The 23,817-nt window shown below is 41.4% G+C and overlaps 1 protein-coding gene across 1 annotated transcript in view; it reads right to left on the bottom strand.

Annotated features, from left to right (window-relative positions):
* Positions 1–23,817, bottom strand: part of kcnq1.2 (potassium voltage-gated channel, KQT-like subfamily, member 1.2) — a 567,343-nt gene that overhangs the window by 414,584 nt on the left and 128,942 nt on the right. Inside the window, exons 11-12 of the mRNA XM_072552112.1 lie at positions 13,710–13,736; positions 10,645–10,762 (exon numbers count right to left, since the gene is read on the bottom strand). Coding sequence (XP_072408213.1) covers positions 10,645–10,762; positions 13,710–13,736 — 145 coding nt within the window. The remainder of the gene's footprint in view (positions 1–10,644; positions 10,763–13,709; positions 13,737–23,817) is intronic.

The following is a 23,817-nucleotide window of genomic DNA, read 5'->3' as shown; positions in this document are numbered from 1 at the left end:
TTCCACCTGCTTCAAAAAAACCACTGTCATCCTGGTGCAAAAAGAAAATCAGGCAATGTGCTTCAATAATTCCTGCCCATTGGCTCTTACATCTGGAAAGGCCTTTGAGAGATTAGTAATGGCACACATCAACTCCAGCCTCCCAGATTGCCTTGATCCACTACAATTCACCTATTGTCACAATAGGCCCATGACAGATGCCATCTCCCTGGCCATACACTCATCGCTGGAAAATCTAGATAATAAGACACCTATGTCAGACACCTACTACTGACTTTAGTTCTGCTTTCAACACATTTCCAACCAAACCCATCTCCAAACTCCAAGACCTAGGACTCTACTCCCGCTCTGCAACTTGATCATCAGCTTCCTGACCTGCAGACTGCAATCAGTAAGGATAGGCAACAACACCTCTTTGGCAATAATCCTCAAAACCAGTGCTCTTCAAGACTGCATACTCAGCCCCTTACTATACTCTTATACACTCAGAACTGTGTGGACAAATTCAGCTCCAACTCCATTTTCAACTTTGCTAATGGCACCACCATGGTGGGTCAGATCTCAAACAGTGACAAGATAGAGTACAGGAAAGAGGTAGAAAGCTTTGTGGTCTGGTATAAAGACAACAATCTCTCCCTCACTATCAGCAAAATGAAGGAGCTGGTCATCAACTTCAGGAAGTGGAGTGCAATACACGTCCCTGTCTGTATCAATGGTGCTGAGGTGGAGATATTCAAGAACTTCAAGTTCCTAGGAGCAAATATCATCAATAATCTATCCTGGCCGATCAAACCTATGGTCAAGAAAGCAAACCAATGCCTCTACTTCTTCAGAAGATTAAGGAAATTCAGCATGTCCACAATGATTCTTACTAAGTTTTGTAGATGCACCATAGAAAGCGTCCTATCCAGATGCATCACAGTGTGGTACGTCAACTGCTCTGCCCAAGACTGCAAGAAATTACAGAGTTGTGAATCCAACAGTGTCCATTGTGCAAACCAGCTTATGTTCTATTGACAAAAACAGAAATTGCTGTAAAAACTCAGCAAGTCTGGCAGCATCTGTTGAGAAAAATCAGAGTGAATATTTTGAATACAGTGACCCTTCTTCAGAACATAGAACTTCAGAAAAGTTTTTTTCCTTCCAATGACTCCACCTATATTTCTCTCTGCCTCAGGAAAGCAGCGGACATAATCAGAAATTCCTCTAACCCCAATTATACACTCTTCCACCCCCTTCCATCAGGCAGAAGATACAAAAGTTTGAAAACACATCCCAACCAATTCAAGAACAGCTTCTTCCCTGCTGTTATTGGATTTATGAACAGACCTCTCGCATTAGAATTGATACTTTTCTGCATCTTTTCTGTAGCTGTAACATTATATTCTGCATTCTGTTCTATTACCCTGTTGTATTTATATAAGGCATGATTTTCACTATATCACTATATAAGGCTAACAAGGTCAGCCAGGTGGACTTCAGAGTATGAGTTCTCTGATTGGGGCTGTCCTAAATGAGTTACTTTGTTACTTTAATACATCGGTTCATCAATTTTAAAGTAACTTGGTTAATAGAATTAAATTGGTTACATATATCACTGGAATTAATTACATCTAATTAGGAAATATGAGCAACAGCTGCTATTTATATTGTGCCTGTGACATAGCAAAATGTCATAAGGTGCCTCAAGTGTGCAATCATGCAAATATAGACACCAAACTAAAACATTAAGTTGGATACTGAAAACCTGGTCAAAGAACTAAGCTTTAAGGTGGATTTCAAAGGAGGAAAGATGGAGGGATCCAGGGAGAATTATCTTTATTAAGTAGGACCCATGGAGATCTACACTCACAACTGTTATATATCTGTTTTTTGTTTGTTTGTTTTTCTTCCCATAACAGCCAATGAATAAAGCTAAACTTCACCCTAAAAGAAATATAACCAGGAGTGTCAGAGCTTCTGCTCACTCTGACAACTTGCTTTCAGGAAGCTGGATCAGGATCAAAGACTCTCCACCTGTAAATAAAAGGTGACTTGGTGACAGGATACTAGCCTTTGTGGAGTTATTTCACGTACAAGTGACAATAATAAATCAAATCAAATCAAAAAATTAGCAAAGTACTCCAGTACCAGTTAGTCACAGGGCTATATTCAAAGCTTGGAAAGCATCATTTCTAGCCTAGAAGTGGTGATCAGCTCTGTTCATACTATTGTAACTCAACCATGATGCTACATCTTATGGCAAATGTCACAGCCTCCACTGCAGCATGAGCAGCAGACAAGCAATGTTTGAGTGCTACAGTGGAATCTCAGGTTACTCCCAAGTAAACTTGGACTGCTTGCACTATGGCTGAGGATTGTGGAAAGAAGGTTTGTGCTATTCCCGTATACCAGCAATCTACCCTCAAACAAATTACTAAGACAGCAGAGGTGACAAACCAGTGGGTAGCAGCGGCCAGGCCATTGAGTGGCAGTGGCTTCTTGCAGTGTGAATTTGGGGTTCTTTAACAATGAAAACAGCATTAATCCTCTCACCACTGCAACTGTGCCAGTATCCTTGCTGCTGGCTGTCATCAAGCTAGCCTAGACAGATGCTATATATAGTGAGCAGGTGCAGTATGCAGTGTGATCTTGTCGACCCAGAGGTGATTAAGCAAAGGCATCTGCTGTCTCCTCCACTGAAATTCAACAGCATTCTGTCAGCCATGCTCCAGCAACTGGTCTAATGCTGCCTCGCAGTACTTGGTTAAAAATCACACAACACCAGGCTATAGTCCAACAGGTTTATTTGGAAGCACTGGCTTTTGGAGTGCCGCTCCTTCATCAGGTGGTTGTCACAACCTGATGAAGGATCAGCACTCTGAAAGCTAGTGCTGCCAAATAAACCTGTTGGACCATAACCTGGTATTGTGTGATTTTTAACTTTGTACGTATCAGTCCAACACCGGCGTCTCGAAATCATCACAGTACTAGGATAAACAAAGGCACAGCGAAGATGGCTACTGATGGAACGAGAGGTGATTCCTTGGTTTTTGCTTGTAGATTAGCAAGCTTTGCTTTACAAATTTTATTTGGAATATTTATTTCATCATGACTTACATTTTTACATTCTGGTCAAGCTGGCACTGTGGTCAGTGAGAGAGTGAAAGCAATGTGTTGGAGGACTTTTGGTGTGTTGGTGAATGTGGGATTGAGGTTCTTGGTATCACACTCAGTTTAGTTCTTTATTGAAAACCTGTGCAGAAGAAGTTTGACAGGGTGCGTCTCCCTTTCTTTACTTTCTCATCACCAGTGCATGTCTCGCCTCCTCTTTGTTGTTCAAGCTGGTGACAAAAACTGTCATGATTTCAAAGTTCTGCAGTATGCAGCCAACTTAGCACTTGCGCTGCCAAGTACTGTAGGGCTCAATGAAAGCTATCCAAGCAACAGATATGTTGTTTCAATATGCCAGTGGTCTGTTCAATCACATTTTATATAGCAGCATGGTATTTTTTGCATTCAAGTGCACAGTCAATATGAGTCATGTCAGCAGCAGATACCTCACCACCTGTAGTCAGCTTTTTGGTTGTTTTGGGGCAGCACAGTGACTTGCTGCAGACTGAAGGTAGCATGACAGCTGTGTTTCTATACAGTAGTGGATTTCACATTCACCTCACACATAAAAGGTCTCTGGTTCAGAAATATTTAATCTGACTGTTGCCAAGATACTAGACACTGTCCTGCATGATCTGCTGTCTATGGCCACAGCCTGTTTGGATGTTGAATGAATGGAATCCCTTTAGGTTCCAATAGAGGGCAGAGGTGATATATGCAGTCAATACGCCCTACACCTGCAATCCTAATACACCCCTCACTCACTCAATCTGCAGCTGCTCTCAAAAAGATAAAAAAAAGTAATTACATCTCAATGAAGAGGGGCTCAGTGATATTCCTTCGCAATAATAGACAGCAAATTGCAAAATGTTGCAAATACGCCCACTCTAATCTGGAAGGAGCTAAATGCAGAGAGGTTTATCATAATGATCACTGTCACAGCAACTAGCAACGTGATCCTTGCCTGCTGTAAGGTAATGGTTTTGGCTGCAGCCAGTCGTAAATTTTAGTGAAAACATCCTTACGAAATGGAATTTTTTCACATGTATTCCTTGCTAAGGTTCAGTTAAAATTGTTTCCTAAACATTTGCAGTGGATAAACCCCTTTCGATGAGAACTCTTCACCCCTCCTTCTGCTTCCGTTAAAGTGACCTGTCCTGATTTACATGGCCCCGTTTATTCTCCAATTTGGGCATTATTCCACGCTGAAGGGCTACTAGTTCACCCAAGTCTGGGAATAGCTGATTTATACAGAAGTCTCAAAGTCAGCAAAAATATCAATCAGTATGTTGTGGTTCTGTTCGCCAAGCTGGGAATTTGTCTTGCAAACGTTTCGTCCCCTGTCTAGGTGACATCCTCAGTGCTTGGGAGCCTCCTGTGAAGCGCTTCTGTGCTGTTTTCTCCGGCATTTATAGTGGCCTGTCTCTGCCGCTTCCGGTTGTCAGTTTTGCAAAACTAGTGTAGTGTACAAAATCCCATGCAAGGACTGCACAAAACACTACATCGGACAAACAGGAAGATCCGTTAACGATCCGTATACACGAACACCAACTAGCCACGAAACGACACGACCAGCTATGCTTAGTAGCCACACACACAGACGACAAGCAACATGAATTCGACTGGGACAACATTACCATTATAGGGCAAGCCAAACAGAGAACAGCCAGGGAATTCCTAGAGGCATGGCACTCATCCACAGACTCTATCAACAAACACATCGACCTGGACCCAATATACCAGCCACTACAGCAGACAGCTCGAACTGACAACCGGAAGCGGCAGAGACAGGCCACTATAAATGCCGGAGAAAACAGCACAGAAGCGCTTCACAGGAGGCTCCCAAGCACTGAGGATGTCACCTAGACAGGGGACGAAACGTTTGCAAGACAAATTCCCAGCTTGGCGAACAGAACCACAACAACGAGCACCCGAGCTACAAATCTTCTCCCAAACTTTGAATATCAATCAGTATCTCCCTCATCACTGCCTGTGAATTTTACAACTTTAAACAGCTAAGGAAAGCAACAACCAGTTACTGAGCCATAGTAACAACTAGAAGAAATCAACCAACAATAAAATTGTAGATAGACGGTGATTCTTTTAAATTGTGCTGCTCGGGTTATTAATCTGTTGAATGGATGTTCAGTTGTGCCAGGTTGAGAGATAGCATTAGCCAGCATATTGAGCTCCAAGTACTCACATCAAATCAATACCGTGTGTGCTGATTGGCATCATGATCTGCCCTGCATGCTTTTGGTGGTCATTCACTGTGCTTGCACTAATGTCTCACAGTATGGCATTGTGTTATTCACTCCAAAAGTATATGTACCATATTTTCCATCTACAGAATATTCATACTTGACCATTGTAATATAAAGTGATGTCAGATACACAATCATATTAGGGAGGAGTAGAACTGCCCACAAACTTGCAATTTATCTTTATTTCTTATCTAATAATAATGGAAAGACAAATACTAGGAAAACAGAAATTTCAGTAAGGAAAGTTCAGACGCAAATACTAATCTCACTTTTCCTTGCAAGGGGTTAAAATGTTCCTATTTTATTCTTTGCTTTTTGTAAAATCATAATCATTTCAATCTTTGCTACAAATCACTTAACCAGTGAACAGTAACACTGCATATAAATGTCTGTTTATGCTTTAATCAATTCAATACTTGTTCAAGAACAGTAGACCCAGGAAAATATAAATTATTTTACATTATTGATAATGGTATTGGACACATTGCACATTCAAATATCAATGTAGGAGCCAAATATTTAGTTTTCACTTGTTAATTTTCTTTCAGTATATGGTAAATAAAAATCTAATAGAAAAACGACAATTAATATTAATCAAGGCACGTGGGTCACATTTTAGAACCAAGGAAATAGGAAAATTCAATGGAAGAATTTTGTTGAATGTTTTATTTCAGATCTTTCTGCCACAATTATATGGGGGTATATCTAGTTATTGGATACTTCAAATGCATGTGAATGTAGTCTTGGACAAGTAAGAGATGTCTTTGGTTTGTTTGTTGGATAGAGTGAAACTCCAATGTTTGTTTGTACAGAACCAGACTGCTTTAGTGACAATAAATGTATATAAAGATATCTTTATGAATAAAGTCAATTTTTGAAAAACAAGTTGTGGCATTGAGGTTGGATATCAGAGTATGTTTTTCACTTTGAATTTCTAGTAATCATGTATACTGAGAAAGAGATGTACAGAGGCTCTTTCCACCCCAACCCAACAACGTATCTTAAATCTGTCTTAAAGATTACTTCCTATTACAGCAGTATGTTTTTCTTCCCCAAACTATACATCACCATGGCCATTCTGAATGAGGTTAAGTGAAGAAATTACTTCCTGAATATTTCTGCTGCTTTGTTTAGAATTAGAATTAGAATTGGGATGCCTACAGTGTGGAAACAGACCCTTTGGCCCAAGAAGTCCACACCGACCCTGCAAAGAGTATCCCTCCCAAACTCATTCTCCATTACTCTACATTTATCCCTGACTAATGCACCTAACCTACACATCCCTGAACACTGCAGGCAATTTAGTATAGCCAATTCACCTCACCTGCACACCTTTGGATTGTGGAAGGAAACCGGAAGAAATCCACGCAGACACAGAGAGAATGTGTAAACTTCACACAGACAGTCGTCTAATGTCTGCAAGTTGAATCTAATTCTTGAAGTTGTCAGGGCAAAGACCTAACCTACTTTGTCCAATAACGTCAACAAGTTACTGTTTTTTCCTGAAATGATACTCCATCATATTAAAGAAAAAACTTACTGGTACGTAGTGACAGTCACATCCTCAGGATAGCCTAAACACTTTCAAAGCAATAAATTATTTTTGAAGAGTAGTTGTTGTTAGACATCACTGCCCTATGTCATACCTCACTGGCATAGCACACCGCAAATCAAATCCCACTATTCCTAGAGTCGTCACAAAAAGTAAAGATTTTATAAAAGTACACAACATTGCTCAATTTAACCATCTTTTACTCCAAGGCTATCAGAAAGAATTACTATTTATTACAAATAAATTCATCACACACTCACACTCATTGGCATCCCTTGCACCTGTTCCATCTTGAAAAGCTCATTGTGCCCCAAACAAGGACTGTGAGCCTTGAGCTGTCCAGCACAGCTCTTGACATTTGCCATGAACATAGCAGACAGGGGGAAAACAGTACCATGCTTTGCAGGCAGGCTTCTGAGACACCTGCTTGATCAGGATGGTGCCGAGGAGCAGCAGTGAAGGCCACAACATCAGACCATGCCAGTCTGCCTCAAGGTTGCCATCCAGGTTAAAGCAGTATCAGTCATGTAGAGGAATGTCCAGTACTTTAGGAAGCAGATCAATGTCCTTCTCCACTTCACCAGGTAAGCTGAAACAACCTTTTTCTGATTCATCACACTCACTCTATCTCTGCTACTATACCCACCTCTCACCAAGGCTCATGTTCTACTGCTCTCACTATTGCCTGCCACATCTTCCCATGTACTCTCATTCACCCTAACCTGTCTGTCAGCCCTGTCTCCTTACTCACTTGGGTCACCTCCCCTCCTGCACCAATTTCATCTCCTCTAATATCTGTCTCTCTCTCTCATTCCAGAAGGCAAACAGTTGACAATAGTCAGAAAGAGTCAAGATAGATGTTGGGCTGCCTGACATTAGGCTTCTCACTCCTTAAGAGCAGAGGATTCCCACTCTGATAGCCCAAGCAGGGACTAGGTTGATATCAGAGGCTTACTACGCAAGGAATCTCTGAGTGAAGGTCATTCTCCTTAATTGACTGAGGGCTGCTGACAATCCCAACAAACTTTAGATTCACACTAAATGGCTCAACAAAACAGCAGTGATATGTGCCTGGTACCTCTGGCTGAGTGAACAAAGCATAAAAAGGCAAAATAAGCCAATTCAAAGCAGAGATGCTATGACTCAGGGTGGGCGAGTGCATTGAGAGCAAGCAAAGAGCTTGGAGATGCAGCCTGGTTGAGTCCATGAGCTGGGTGTGTGTGCCCCTGAGAATCTCACCACGCCATTTGTGAAATGCTTTAAAGATAGAGTGAAATATTTTTGATGTCAAGATAGGTCGCACCATATTTCTCACTCTATTCTGCCACACGCCTCACACATCAGTCTGGCTCCTATGAGATTCCACCCACTTTACACCTGTCAGACAGCAAAACATGACTGCAAAAGCTCATTAATTCAATCAACAATCAGGTGAAGAGAATGCGACTCACTTTAGCCACCAAGAAAACAAAAAATAAAATGATGGGAAATATGCTTGCTGATATTGTGTAGGTGTGCGTGCATGCATGTATCTTGGAGATGTTCTCTGAAACCTCTAACCAAGGCCCCAAAAGGTCCTTCCACATCCAGCAGAGATTTTCCTGCACCTCCAAACACCTCATGTACTGTGTCTGTTGCTCTCAATGTGGTCTCCTCTACATTGGGAAGACAGGACACCAACTTGCATAACGTTTCAGAGAACATCTCCAGGACACGTGCACTAAACAACCTCACTGCTCCGTGGTGGACCACTTCAACAGCCCCTCCCACTTGGCCAAGGACATGTAAGTCACGGGCCTCCTCAACTGCCAAATCTGAGCCACCCGATAACTGGAAGAAGAAAACCTCATCTTCTGCCTTGGGACCTTCCAACCACATGGAATCAATGTCGATTTCACCAGTTTCCTCATCTCCCTATCCCCCACCTTATCTTAGATCCAACCTTCCAACTCGGCACTACTCTCTTGACTTGTCCTGCCTGTCCATCTTCCTTCCCACCTATCTGCCCCATCCTCCACTTTGACCTATCACCATCACCCCCACCTTCATCTAGCTCTCGCATTCCTAGCTAATGTCCCCCCAGCCCCACACGCCTCCCATTTATCTCTCAGTCCCCTTGGGCCCTCCCCACATTCCTGATGAAGAGCTTATGCTCAAAACATTGACTCTCCTGCTACACAGATGCTGCCTGACCTGCTATGTCTTTCCAGACCACATAAGGATAGCAGTTTCCTTCCCTAAGGGAAAGGACATTTAAGAACATGAATGATTTTTCGAACAATCAACAATGGTTTCATGGTCACCATTGGACTTTTAGGCCCAGATTTTTTATTGAATTTAATTCTACCAACCACCATGGGATTCAAACTCAGGTCCCTATAACATTACTTGGGTTTCAGGATTAATAGTCTAGCGATAACACGACTAGGCCATCATCTCCCTTCTAAATGGTTATGAAGATTGTCATCTGAAAGACTGTCAAGAAGTGAAATTGCCTGCCTTCCATACCCGAAATCTTCAAAACCTAGCCATCCATTGTTGGGATTTTACGCTAAATATGGAAGTAAGAAAAAGTTCCAAGCAGCCTCCAGATTTATCCACCAGCTTCAAGAGACAGCTAAGCTGTCATGTCCATGCCACTGCAGCCTACCCATCCAGTTGCACTATTGGCCTCTAACAGACATAGAAGGGGGCAATCCAAATGAAATTGTACCAGATTGTCAGTAATGATTTTCAGCCAGTTCAGCAACATGGGAACGTTGCTGTGGCTAGAAAAGGATGGAATGCTTCATCTGCCTCATGTACTCCACTCAAGTCAAAGTTACTGATATTAATCGAGGTAAACATGACAGGTAAGTTGTGCACAGTAAAATCCCACAAACACCAATGAATCAAATAGTCAGTTTTGGTGACATTGGTTGAGAAAGAATTCTTATTTTTCTCTTTGCATGTCACATAGTTCTTCTCATTCTGCTTTTTGAATGTATTGTTCACAGAATTACTTAGCTATGAAACTTAATAATGATCTGACTTTTCTTCAACAATCAAAACCAGGGCATGAAAGGAGCAAAGAGGTTTTATATCTCCTTCCTTTGCCATTGTCAGTTCCTTATGAGTATCTGACTTTCTGACATATTTTTTCCCTCAATCTTAAATTTGATATTATATGATTAGATTAGATTACTTAGAGTGTGGAAACAGGCCCTTCGGCCCAACAAGTCCACGGCGCCCCGCCGAAGCGCAACCCACCCATACCCCTACATTTACCCCTTACCTAACACTACGGGCAATTTAGCATGGCCAATTCACCTGACCTGCACATCTTTGGACTGTGGGAGGAAACCTGAGCACCCGGAGGAAACCCATGCAGACACTGGGAGAACGCGCAAACTCCACACAGTCAGTCGCCTGAGGCGGGAATTGAACCCAGGTCTCTGGTGCTGTGAGGCAGCAGTGCTAACCACTGTGCCACCGTGCCGCCCTCACTACTGTGCCACCGTGGTCAAATTGCAGGTATATAAAGAATCAGAGCACAATATTATTTAAGATTTGTGATCTAGTTTCATTCATATGCTTATGTTGGAAAACTTCTGCATACAGTTGTCAAAAAGTTAACTGTTTTCAAGAGACCGTTAACTTCAAAACTGTCGCCAGCTAATCTAGTACAGAGATTATCAAAAGATGGCAGTTTAGATTGGCAAAAATTACATGGATTTAAAATCTGTCTGAACTTACTGTAATACATCTGTCACCACAGGCAATGGTGATTCTTCACCCATCAAATCCATTTCATCAGTAAAGCTGTTGGTCCGTGAAATATCATTTGGGTTTTCTCCAGTAGCACTTTTTCTCACTTTTAAAATAAATGGCATCAGAAAAATAAATATATTAAAAATCAATTAAGACAAATACTTACATTTAATATAACTAAGTTACAGAACCTACTTCAGAAAGGTGGTAAGAAAAAGCCAGGAAACTATAGACCGGATAGCCTGCTGACAGTGGTGGTAAATTGTTGGAGGGGATTCTGAGGGATAGGATTTACATGCATTCGGAAAGGCAAGGACTGATTAGGGATAATCAACATGGTTGGGTGTGTGCAAAATCAGATCTCACTTGGATGATTGAGTTTTTTGAAGAATTGACAAAGAAAATTGATGAAAGCAGAGCAGTAGACATTGTTTACATGAACTTCAGCAAGGTATTCAACAAGGTCCCACATGGTAGACTGGTTAGCAGCATTAGATTACATGGGATGCAGAGGGAGCTTGGCAATTGGATACAAAATTTGCTTGAAGATAGGAGACAGACAGTAGCGTGGAGGATTGTTCTTCGACTTAAGATCTGTGATCAGTGGTGTGCCGCAAGGATCAATACTGAATCCCACTGCTTTTTGTCAGTTATATAAATGATTTTGACATGAATATAGGAGGTATGGTTAGTAAATCTGTTAAGTACAGCAAAATTGGTGGTACAGTGGACAGTGAAGAAGGTTAGCTTACTACAACAGGATCTTGATCGGATGGGCCAACAAGCCGAGGAGTGGCAGATGAAGATTAATTTAGATAAATGTGAGATGCTGCATTTTGATAAGGTAAATCAGGGTATGGCTTATACAGTTAATGGTAGGGACCTGAGGAATGTTGATGAACAAGGAGACCTAGGGATGCATGCAAATTTCCTTGACAGTTGCAGGTAGACAGGGTGGTGAACATGGCATTTGGTACGCTTGACTTTGTTAGTCAATGCGATTGACTACAGAAGTTGGGACATCATGTTGCAGCTGTACAGGGTATTAGTGAGGCCATGTTTGGAATACTGCGTACAATTCTAGTCTCTCTGCTACAGAAAATATGTCGTCAAACTTGAGCGGGTGCAGAAAAGATTTACAAGAATGTTGCCAGGCTTGTAGGGTTTGAGCTATAGAGAAAGGTTGAATAGGCTGAGGCTGTTTTCCCTGGAGCATCAGAGGCTGAGGGATGACCTTACAGAGGTTTATAAAACCATGAGGGGTATGGATAGGATGAATAGCCAAGGTTTGTTTTCCCCAAGGTAAGGGAGTCCAAAACTAGAGGGTATTAGTTTAAGATGAGAGGTGAAATATTTAAAAGGGAGCTGAGGGCAATCGTTTCATGCAGAGGGAGGTGCATGTATAGAATGAGATGCCAGAGGAAGTGGTGGAGGCAGGTACAGTTTTGAAATTTTAAAAGCATCTGATTGGACACATGAATAGGAGTGTGTTAGAGGCACATAGGTCAAATACTGGCAAATGGGACTAGATCAGTTCAGGATATCTGGTCAACATGGATGAGTTGTACTTAAAGGTCTGTTTCTGTGCTGTATTACACTCTGACCCTATAAGCCAATCAGAGGTCAACAGTGAGGACAAGCTTTTTCACAAGGTTGTGCATTGTATTTTGGTTCACCAAAGGTGTCCCATGTTTAATATAAATGCACATAGATTGCAAACTAAGAGAATAATCTAACAATGGTAATTGAAGATAACCAAATTTTTAAAACATTAACAGCATTATGAATAAAATAATCAAAACTAATCACAAGGATATTAAACTCCAATTAAAAATTTTGTTTTTGGTAACAGCTCACAAGAAACTAACCAGTAGAATGAAACACATTTAAAGTCAACACATTTAAAGTAATTAGAATTATATACAACAGAAATTGTTAAATATTCCCAAAGTCTAATACTAAAATGTGTGAACTATATAGACACATGTTCGCCTCTTGAAACAAAGACTGTTTTATTCAACAAAAACTGATCTTCAGAGAATTGTCTTGTACCTGGTGATGAGGGACAGCTTGAGGTACAGATGGTTAAGGAAGACAAGGAAAGCTGTTGACCTGCATGCAAAAAGCCAAAGCAAGGCAGAAACCACAAGCAAGGTGTAAAACAAAATAATTAATCTCAATCAAAAAGGGAAGACAAATATGCAGCTGCTAGGATTGAGACAATTTTGTTTAATATGGGCCAGGTAAGACATTATGGCTTGTTTGTGCCAAAGTTGGCAAGAGCTTCACTAGTGGAAAGTTATTTAAAGTGCTAGAGTTAGATGAAAGGATAAGACTCAGGTCAAGCTAAAGTTATTCAAATAAAGACATTAATAAATTGATAGTTGAGAATATAAAAATTACTTCAAGAATCAATGGAATTTATGAATCAAGTTTTGTAAAGTCCTCATAATAAAAATTGCATCGAGTAAGTTCTTGGATCTTTGTACATAATAAATCATTTACTAGCACATATTAATCAAGGAACAGACAATGACTGCTTATTATACATGCTTAAGTGAATCGCTTGGTTTGGGAGTTGCACAATGGAAACAAATGCTTAGACTGTCATTGACAAAGCTCATTCTGCATTCAAAGCAGACAGGAAGCGAGACAGATGAGAGTGCGATAACACTGACATTCATTAACAAGTATTACCCCCAAAATAATGCTGCATTTATCTCAAGCCGCTGATTTCAGAAATGAATTATTAATGGAGCATGAAGAAGCCAAACAGATTAGTGAACAATTATATACTGTAACAACAGCAGGCACCAATAATAATATGCAAATGCATAATCGAAACAATGAGAAAAGCACTAAAATCAACCATCTGTTTAATTTTCCACACTCCATAAGAGAATTAAATGGAGAAGGAATAAGCATTGATGAGAACTGATGGGGAAAATTATATATGGAAAACAGAGTCGAGACAAAAGTAAAATTAATTCCTCAACAATCACGGTTCAGACTACAGGATTTGAATAGTGATTACTTTAAAGCAGACTTACCAGATTGTCTAAACATCCTTGTAAAACCTGACAAAGCAGAAAAAAGGCAAGCGTGTGAGATTATTTCTGAGTGTCAGTCTCATTACAATCCAGCCGATTCAGTCCTTTTGCTAACAAATATCTATGACTTAAAGGTTTCAAGAACAATTGAAAAAAAATTTATTGGAAAAAACCTCATGCAACAAGTACAAGTCAGCTAAAACAATAAGTTACCATTCATCAAACCTGTCAAAAGTTCTGATCTAATGCTAAATAGATGAGCACACATTGGAGTTTTGTAAAACTAATGGGGCAAACAGTGAAGATAACATTTTTGACAAGTGGACTATCTTGCTGTTCATAAAATAGCCGGTCAATTTTAATCCTACTTGATTATCAGAGACTGGCTGAGAGGAAAGTTAAGGTCACTCAGGGACTGAACCCACTGTCATCTTTTTCAACCAGTTGTTCTGCTCAGGTAGGAAAGACAATGCCTAGAAAATGGGAGATATCCTTCCTTAAATACATAGGTTGGCCTCCAATGATAGCATAGAGACCAGACTGATATTTCATCCTAAGACTTATGAGGAGAAACTTGTATGACTTTCTGACCAGGTAAAGCTAGTGGATAGAATAGCTGGGATGAAAAGGGGCCCAAGCAGATTAAGTTTTTAAAACATGTCTGTAGCAAAAGGAGCTCCGGTCAGTAATTTACTTGAACATTAGAGATCTCTCAATTGGTTCACACAGAGGTACCAGCCACCAAACATATCCCCTGCCCAATTGCAATTTGCCATTGATTCCAGGTGAGTTACCAACGGAGGGCATATGGATGGGGTCTGGATAATAAAATTGCCTAAGCATCACTCTGGCAGAATGAAGGATAGTTTACTGTTTCCTTGATTTCCCACTTACAATTCTCACCTTAAGTTAAAATTCAAGGCTCATGATTGTCAGGATAAAGTAACAGCTCATGTTTTATTTACTGATTATTCATGGAATTGACAAAATAAACTAAAATAAAGTGACAAAGTTGAAGCAGGCAAGAAGGCTGAAATATATAATCTGGGGTAACTCTCCAATGTAGCACTATCATTTTGAATAAGAACCTGTTTAGATGGTCCAATGGGATGTAAAAGACCTCATGCAATTAGTCAAAGAAAAAGCAGACATTCCTAACATTTAAAAATACACATTCTAATCTCCCCTTTCTAATCAACACACCAAATCGGTGTTCACTAATCACTGTTTGCACTTAACAACTTGAAAAAAAACTCTAATCAATCATAATCTTGAATGTCTCTATCCTGTCACACCCGTACACTCCCAGCTCTGTTGAAAATGTTTCACTTAATAATCTTGCTTTATGAGCATTTTAGCTCACTACCCTGTGTGAGATGCAACTCTAGATGAAGGTGTTGCCACTGTCCTTATAAAGTGTAGAAAACTACAGGACCTGGTTGATCCAGCGTGTAGAACAAAACAATTTGCTGATCTAATGGAAGAGCCTCTTGTAATTAACAAGATATAATTTATCACATGTTAGTAACTGGTTACAGGTTACACTGACAAAGATATTGTTGCAGATTTTGAGGAGAGACCAGCTGTTAGGTCTCACTCTTTCAAGATCCTAAACTAGGAAAAAGTGAGGACTGTAGATGCTGGAGATATGAGTTGAGAGTGTGGCACTGGAAAAGCTCAGCAGGTCAGGCAGCATCCGAGGAGCAGTAGAATCAACATTTTGGGCAAAAGCCGTTCATCAGGAAATGGATGAAGGGCTTTTGCTCGAAATGTCAATTCTCTTGCTCCTCGGATGCTGCCTGACCTGCTGCGCTTTTCCAGCGCCACACTCTCGACCAAGACCCTAATCTGTCTGTCCCCAAATTTATATGACATCATCATTGTGGGTGGCAATTGAACACTCCTCAGCGTTAACCCTTTCAGAGCCACAAACAATAAATCTAACAATAACCTTGTATGACTTGTAACATTCTGACTAATCAATGCTGCAGTTTTTTTCCACTGTTTTCAAGGGCCTATTTATAGACTACCCAAAGAATACTATTTACAATAGGAATGACTCACTGTAAACCTAGAAAAGATACTATTCCGACTGAAAGCATAGTTTCAGATTCTTGCCCCAATTCTTTACTAGTTCTTCCTACAGGTATGGTTACCTGCTGGAATCACAGGATTGTAGATTACTCCAGTGTTACAATTGTGAATAAAATAAACACTTTTAAATTTATTCAGCATGTTTAGCAATGGCAGAGCATCACAAAATGCTTTATATCCAAAGAGTTAGATAGATTTACTGTCACCGATCCTTTTTGTTGGTATTAGTCGAAGTTACTGACCAAGTGGGAAATCATGTCCCTACAAAGTCTTCAGCAGAAGAGAAATTCGGTCTTGATAGTTAGTTATATTGCATCTGAAATACATAATGTGTTCCTGCGCAACATCAGTTTATGCCTAAGTGTAAATACAGATTACTGTCACTGAAATATTATGGTACACAATTTGGAGATAACGAAACAACTGGTTAATTACTCTCAGGAACAGTCCTTTGTATCCTGTTGGGTGGAACATATCTGATGATGTTACTTAACCTTCTCAGGTACTAAATGTTTTATTAAATATCGCCTCCATCACACCCAAACTGCACCACCTCCCGCACCCCTCCCCCCACCCTTTAATTCTGTTTATTAAAGTATTTATAAAATTGTTTCAAACAAAAGTTCACCACTTTCCTATCCTCTCCTGGAGAATCTGATTTTATAAACAACCGATGACTCATTTGGGTTGAAAGTCTGCTACTGGAGGATAAAACATTCAGGTCCAATCCATTGTTAAACTGTAATGTTGGTGAATCGTTGATTTTCCAAATGTCCTTTGCAGATGCTTCCATATTACTGTTTAAACGTTCCTCTCCGGTGGATGATCTTTAGTTTACGCAACTTGAGACAGAGAAGATAAATATATTTCTAAAGTAAATAGTATTCTTTCTTTTATTTTTTAAAAATGTCCACTCACATGTAATCCTTCTATGTGCTATTGTGGCTAGCATTGTCATTTTATCAGATTCAATCATTTACAATATAACTGTTTGGTACTGCTTCTCATTGATAGCTGAATTGATTATATCAAGAGTCTACTACCAACTCCTGGTGGCTGTGGTGTTAAGGATATCCAGTGAGTAGACTTTGAAGATGAATCCATGGTTGGAAGACAGTAGAATAATCCCTCCAAATCAGTGAAATCAGTAGTATCTTTTGATCGCTCACCACGAAGAGTTGTCAGAAACCAATGTAATTGTAATAAATTTTCTCTAAGGTTCAAGAAACATTCTTCTGAGATTGATGAGGTCCTCCTAATGCTAAATAGAATTAGGTTGATCATTGGTATTTGGCTACTGAGCTGGTTTAGGTTCTTTAATGTGCTGCTGAATTTCAACAGTGAAGCAATCTTTCTGCTCAGAGTGAGAAGTGATAGTTTCTGATCACGTATATAGGCTTGACATAATATTGGACTCTGGCTTGCAAAACTACTGATATAATTGAGTTTGAAAAGTGTTCTCCCTGTGACATGCAGTTCGCCATCAGACGGTTGTAGTTTCATTCTCTTCAAGCAAGGGATTTCTTTCAGGTAATACAGTGACACGCACCCTCCTAACAAGATTGAAATCATTTGCATGATCATTAACCTGCATATTTTTCCCCATGTATCTTTTTCATCTGTTCACCATCACCAGTAAATTACCCATGTTTCCAATTGAGACCATCAACCTACATAATCTGTGATATCTGGATCATGTGAGTTATGTATTACTCTTTGAATGGTTGAGCTGCGACTTCTAAAGATGGTGTGTGCCGTAGAAAAATCTATGTTCCAATTAAGATATCTGCTGCTGTACTTATAGAAGAAATAAATACGTTCACTCATTCTGCCCTCGGCTTCTTTCATAATCCTGAAGCAATTCTAACTTCAGGTTAAGGCCATGCAGATGCAGAATGGGCAACTGTCAAACAGTCCAAAAGAAACTGGCAGATAGTGCAGGAGCCCTTAAGATCCCGCCAGAGAATTGGTTTTCCATTATGTATATTGGTGAGAGTGATGCTTCCTCAAAGGAGTGCAGCAAATGACAGGTATAGCTGTACAGGAGGGTGGAAAAGAAGAATAGAACAGCAGGAAAGAACAGGGAATCATTAGCGAAGGGAATGCATACATGTTTCTGTGGCCACAGGCTGACTGTTGAAGGGTATGTAGTCTCCCTGGTAGCAGGATCAAAATGTCACAGATAGCTACAGAACATTCTTCTAGGAGAGCATTTCAGTCAGAAGTCATGGTCAACATCGGTATCAATAATATCAATAGGAAGGGGGAAGAATCCTGGTCTATAATGTCCACGTCCCATCAATAATTAAAAATGAAAATCAGAATTTAGGGAGCTTTGTATTAAGTCAGCAATCACTGACTTCTGAAGGTGGTACATACCATAGGAAAATATATGTTCCAATTAAGATTTTGTAGTACCATGCCCATTAAGTACAGAAATAAGAGGAGGAGAAGACAATTGAATGCATTGCTGAAAAGATAGTGTAGGAGATTGGGTTTTAACTTCCTGGGCACTTGGACTGGGTTTGGGGGAGATGGCACCTAGGCAGAGTGGATGGGTTGCACATGAACAAAGTCAGGTCTAACACCCTTGAGAAGGAACTTGTTATGAGCAAAGTTTTATACCAACTCAGCAGTAATGTGAGAATCAGGAGAGAATATTAAAGAGCAATACCAGGATGTACAAAATACAGAGAAATTCAGATAGCTCCAGATTATAAAATAGCAAATTAACAAGTGGAGTTGAAGTAGGAGAGAAATGAAAATATTTTCAAACCAGGACTATACTGTAAGCACGTGAATGCATAGAGTGAATTACAAAACTGCAACAATAACAAAAACTTGGCTGAAGGAAGGGCAGGAGGGGTGTTAAATATTCCTGCTCACAGAGTTTTCATGAGAGGAAGAAAATGAGGAAGGGTGCGAGCTTGGTTTAGGAGATCATTGCAGTATTTGGGAAACAGGATGTATAAGAGAGTTGAAGAACTGAAAATTTCAGAGTGCCTACATCAGCGTAATCTACAAACCATTTGTCAGTGGGAACAGTGGAAAGGAACAAACCTGTCTGGAAAGTACAAGATGGTGCAAGCATTGTAGAGCTGCTGCAATGGAGGACCTTAGTTAATTGAGCTGGTGGTAATAGTCAGGATAGAGAGGGGCAAGAATTTTTGGATTATGTTGAGGAGAGTTTTCTACGTCTATGTGTGCACTCCAACAAGAAAGAAGGCGCTGGTGGATTATGTTGTTGGGAAGAGGGTGAGCCAAGTCGATGAAGTGAAAGTGGAGGAACATTTAGGGAATAGTGATTGTTGTTGCTTAAGCCTTCGGAAAATCATGGAAAAAATGTAATGGGCAACTCAGAGTAAGAACTAAGTAACTAAGGGAAACCAACTTCAATGAGGCAAGAACGGGGCTCAGCTGGGTGGTCTGAAACCAAAGGTTGCCTGGAAAATCTAGTTGAACAATGGGCTACCTTCAAAGAAGAAATGATTCAGAAACAGTTAAGACATGTTCCCTTAAAAGGGGAAAGATATGCAAACAAATCCAGAGCCCACTGGATCAAAAAGGAAACAGGAATTAACATAAAGAAGTAGTATGTTTTGACAGACTTCAGTTAAAAAATACAATTCAGAACCAAGTTGATTACAAAATGCTCAGAAAGCAATTGAAGAAGCAAATAAGAGAAGCAAAAAGAAATTAAAAAAGGCTTAGTTAAAATAAAGGGGAATCCCAAAATCTTTTACAGTCACATAAATAGTCAAGTTTAATTTCCTATCTGAAGTATCTGTAAACTTTAATCTTTTGGAAGCATAATCCACTTCTCCATTTCCTCTGTATTTAACTGTTGTTACTTCTATTAATGGAATGACTTATGCTGTTATTTCTACTAATTGAATGATTTATTTAAAAACTATTACAGGGAGTTTCTTTGTAGATATATCTGGTTTTGTTGTTTAATATTTGAAATTGTACAATCACTTCAATTGTAATAAATATTAAGTTTTCTTCAGCAAATAGTTTTAAATCTTTGTAATAATTTCAAATATGTGATAATAAAGATGAATTTTTAAGAAAACGTTTTCATTAAGGAGCTGTCCGGGAGCAGCAGGAGACAGAGCAGAGGGGACGTTGGGACCAGGAGATTGCCAGGACGGTAAGGTCTCAGTATGCATTTGGGCAGCAGTATTAGTTATTTGAGTTAAAGCTAAGGCTTACAATAGCAGGGGCCCTCAGACTCATGTCATGTGCCTCTTGTTTGATGTGGGAGCTCAGGGACGTGGCTGATGTCCCTGACTCTTAGTCAAGAGTGTGGTGCTGGAAAAGCACAGCAGGTCAGGCAACATCTGAGGAGCAGGAGAATCGACATTTCGGGCATAAGTCTTTCATCAGGAATAGGGCTTGTGGGTCGGGGCTGAGAGATGAATGGGAGGGGTGGAGTTGGGAGAAGGCAACTGGGAAAGCGATAGGTGGATCAAGGTGAGGGAGAAGGTGATAGGTTAGAGGGGGCAGTGATGGATGGGTCCAGAGGGGAGGCTGAGTTGGAGGCTTGGGACTGGGATAATGTAGGGGAAGGGAAAATGAGGAAGCTGTTGAAATCCACATTTATCCATGTGGTTGCAGGATCCCAAGGCAGAATATGAGGCATTCCTCCTCCAGGTGTCAGGTGGTAACAGTTTGGCATGAGGCCGCCCAGGACCTGGATGTCCTTGATGGAGTGGGAGGGGAATTGAAGTGTTCAGCCACATGGCAATGAGCTTGGTGGGTGAGGATGTTCCAGAGATGGTCGCTGAAGTGATCTGCAAGCAGGTGTCCTGTCTCCCTAATGTAGAAGAGACCACATCGGGCGCAACAGATGCAGTACATGACATTGGTAGAGGTACAGGTAAATTTCTGAAGGATGTGGAAGGATCCCTTGGGCCATGGACGGAGGTGAGGGGAGTGGTGTGGGCACAGGTTTTGCACTTCCTGCAGTAGCAGGGAAAGTTACCAGCAGTGGGGTGTGGGCTGGTGGGGTGTGTGGACCTGACGAGGGAGGCACAGAGGGAATGGTCTTTTCGGAATGCTGATAGGGGTGGGGAGGGAAATATATCTCTGGTAGTGGGGTCAGTTTGGAGGTGGCTGAATTGGCAGAGGATGATGTGTTGTTTGTGGAGGTTGGTGGCATGGAAGGTGGGGACCGGGAGGGCTTCTGTCCTTGTTGTGCTGGGAGGGTTGGGGTTCAAGGGCAGTGGTGCGTGAAGTGGAGGAGATACTCTGGAGGGCATTGTCAACCATGTGAGAAGGGAAGTTGCAGTCATGGAAGGAGGAGGCCATCTGGGACTTTGAGGTGGAATTGGTCATCCTGGGAACAGATGCGGTAGGAGGCAGAGGAATTGGGAATAAGGGATGGTGTTTTTACAGGAGGTAGGGTGGGAAGAGGTGTAGTCTAGGTAGCTGTGGGAGTCGGTGGACGAGTAGTCTGTGGTTAGTCGATTGCCAGAGACATGGATGGAGAGGTCCAGGAAGGGGAGAGAGTTTGCCAAGATGGTCCAGGTGAATTTGAGGTCGGGGTGAAAGGTGTTGGTCAAGTTGCTGAACTGTTCAACCTCCTTGTGGGAGCATGAGGCGGCACCAATACAGTCACTGATGTAGCAGAGGAACAGGTTGGTGGGGGGGGAACGGGTGGTGGAGGTGCTGGTGTAGCTGTGGAAGATGGACTGTTTCACATAGCCAATAAACAAGCAGGCATAGCTGGGTCCCATGCATGTGCCCATGGCTACCCCTTTGGTTTAGTGGAAGTGGGAGGATTGGAAGGAGAAGTTGTGGAGGGTGAGGACCAGTTCAGGCAGGCGAATGAAGGTGTCGGTGGAAGGATACTGGTTGGGACGGTGTGAGAGGAAGAAACTGAGGGCTTGGAGACCTTCGTCATGGCGGATTGATGTGTACAGGAACTGGATGTCCATGGTGAAGATGAGGTGTTGGGAGCCAGGGAAATGAACATCTTGGAGGAGGTGAAGGGCATGGGTGGTGTCACGAACATAGGCAGGGAGTTCTTGGACAAAGGGGGACAGGATGGTGTCGAGGTAGGAACAGATGAGTTCAGTGGAACAGGCGCAGGTTGAGACAATGGGTCGACCGGGTCAGTCAGGTTTGTGAATCTTAGGAATGAGGTAGAATCGGGCAGTGGACATGGACAATAAGGTTGGAAGCTGTGGGTGGGAGATCCTCAGAGGTGATGAGGTTGTGGATGGTCTGGATGATGATGGTTTGGTGACGGAAGATGAGGTCGTGATGAAGGGGGCAGTAGGAGGAGGGGTCTGCGAGTTGGCACCGGCTTCAGCAATGTAGAGGTCAGTGCGCCACACTGCTACTGCATCCCACCTATCTGTGGTTTGGTGGTGTGGTTGGAGTTGGAACAGAGGGAGTGGAGGGCTGCGTGTTGTGACGGCGAGAGGTTGGAGTAGATGAGGCGGTTGGACAGGTTGAGGTGATCGATGTCACGGTGGCAGTTTGAAATGAAGAGGTTAAGGCTGGGAGCAGGTCAGCGGGGTGTCCAGTTGGATGGGGTGCATTGGAGGAGGGAGAAAGGGTCCTTGGTGGGTGGGCGGGTATCTTGGTTAAAAACGGTAGGCAGAATCTCTCCCTCAATATCATTAAAACAAAGAAGCTGGTCATTGACTTCAAGAATCAATGTGGAGAAAATATCTGTCTGCATCAATGGTGCTGAGGTGGAGGTGGAAATGTTGAGAACTTCAAAGTACTAAGAGAAAATATCATTGACAATCTATCCTGGTCCATCCATGTTGATGCAACAGTCAAGAAAAACATCAACGCCTCTACTTTCTCAGGTGAAGAAAATTTGGCATGTCCACACAGCTTGGTATGGCAACTGCTCTGTCCAATATTAATTATTGTTAATAGTTTCACAGTCACTATTACAGAGCAAAACCTTTTAGTTCCAGATTTTATTATTTGAATTCCAATTCCATCAGCTGCCATGGTGGAATTTGAGCTCATGCTCCTACACCATTAGGTCTCTGGATTGCAAGTTCACTTCTGATTTTACCACTACACTACTATCTCTCATGAACATTGGTGATATTATCCCTGCTCTTGTTCAAAATAGTGCCAAGAAATCTTTTACGTCTACTTAACTGAGCACAGGGCTCTCAGTTTATTAGTACAAACAAAAATGCAGCCAACCGGGAAGCATTTCACCAGTATTGAGTTTGAAGGTCAGTGTGATATTTGAGCCACAGCTGACTACTGAAGGTCCTACACATTTTCATCATGACTTCTTCATACAAGGATTCTGTAATTACATCTATAAACACAATTTGTAGAACATAAAGCAATATAGCAAAGGAACAGGCCCTTCAGCCCACCTAACCTGACCATGCTAAACTAATCCCATCTGTCTGCACATAGTCTGTATCTTTTTGTTCCCTGCCAGTTCATGTCTGTCTAAATGCCTCTTAAATGTTGTTATCATATCTGCTTCAAACTCCCTCCTCTGGCAGTGTGTTCAGGCACCTACTACTCTATGGAAAGAAAGCTTGCCTCACACATCTTCTTTGAGCTAGCCCCTTCTCATCTTAAATGTATGCCTTCTGGTATTTACCATTTCCACCCAGGGGGTAAAAAAAGACGAACCATTCACCTTGCCCATGCCTCTTAATTTAATATACTTCAGGTCACCCCTCAACCTCTGATGCTCTAGCAAAAACAATCCAAGTTTGTCCAACCTGTCCTTATAACTAATACACTTCAATCCAGGAAATTTCCTGGTAAATCTCTTTTGCACCCTCCATATCCTTCTTAGAGTATGGTGACCAGAACTGCATGCAATATCCAAATGTGGCCCAACTAAAGTTTGAAACAGCTGCAACATGACTTAATAACTTTTATACTCAATGTCCTGATCAATGCAGGCAGGTCTGCCTAAACCTTTACACTACCACCTGATGAAGGAGCGACGCTCCGAAAGCTAGTGTGCTTCCAATTAAACCTGTTGGACTATAACCTGGTGTTGTGT

The sequence above is a fragment of the Chiloscyllium punctatum genome, chromosome 32 (assembly GCF_047496795.1).
Source record: "Chiloscyllium punctatum isolate Juve2018m chromosome 32, sChiPun1.3, whole genome shotgun sequence".
Lineage (NCBI taxonomy): Eukaryota > Metazoa > Chordata > Chondrichthyes > Orectolobiformes > Hemiscylliidae > Chiloscyllium > Chiloscyllium punctatum.
The sequence above is the reverse complement of the archived record's forward strand: the minus strand, read 5'-3'. Positions and strand labels throughout refer to the sequence as shown.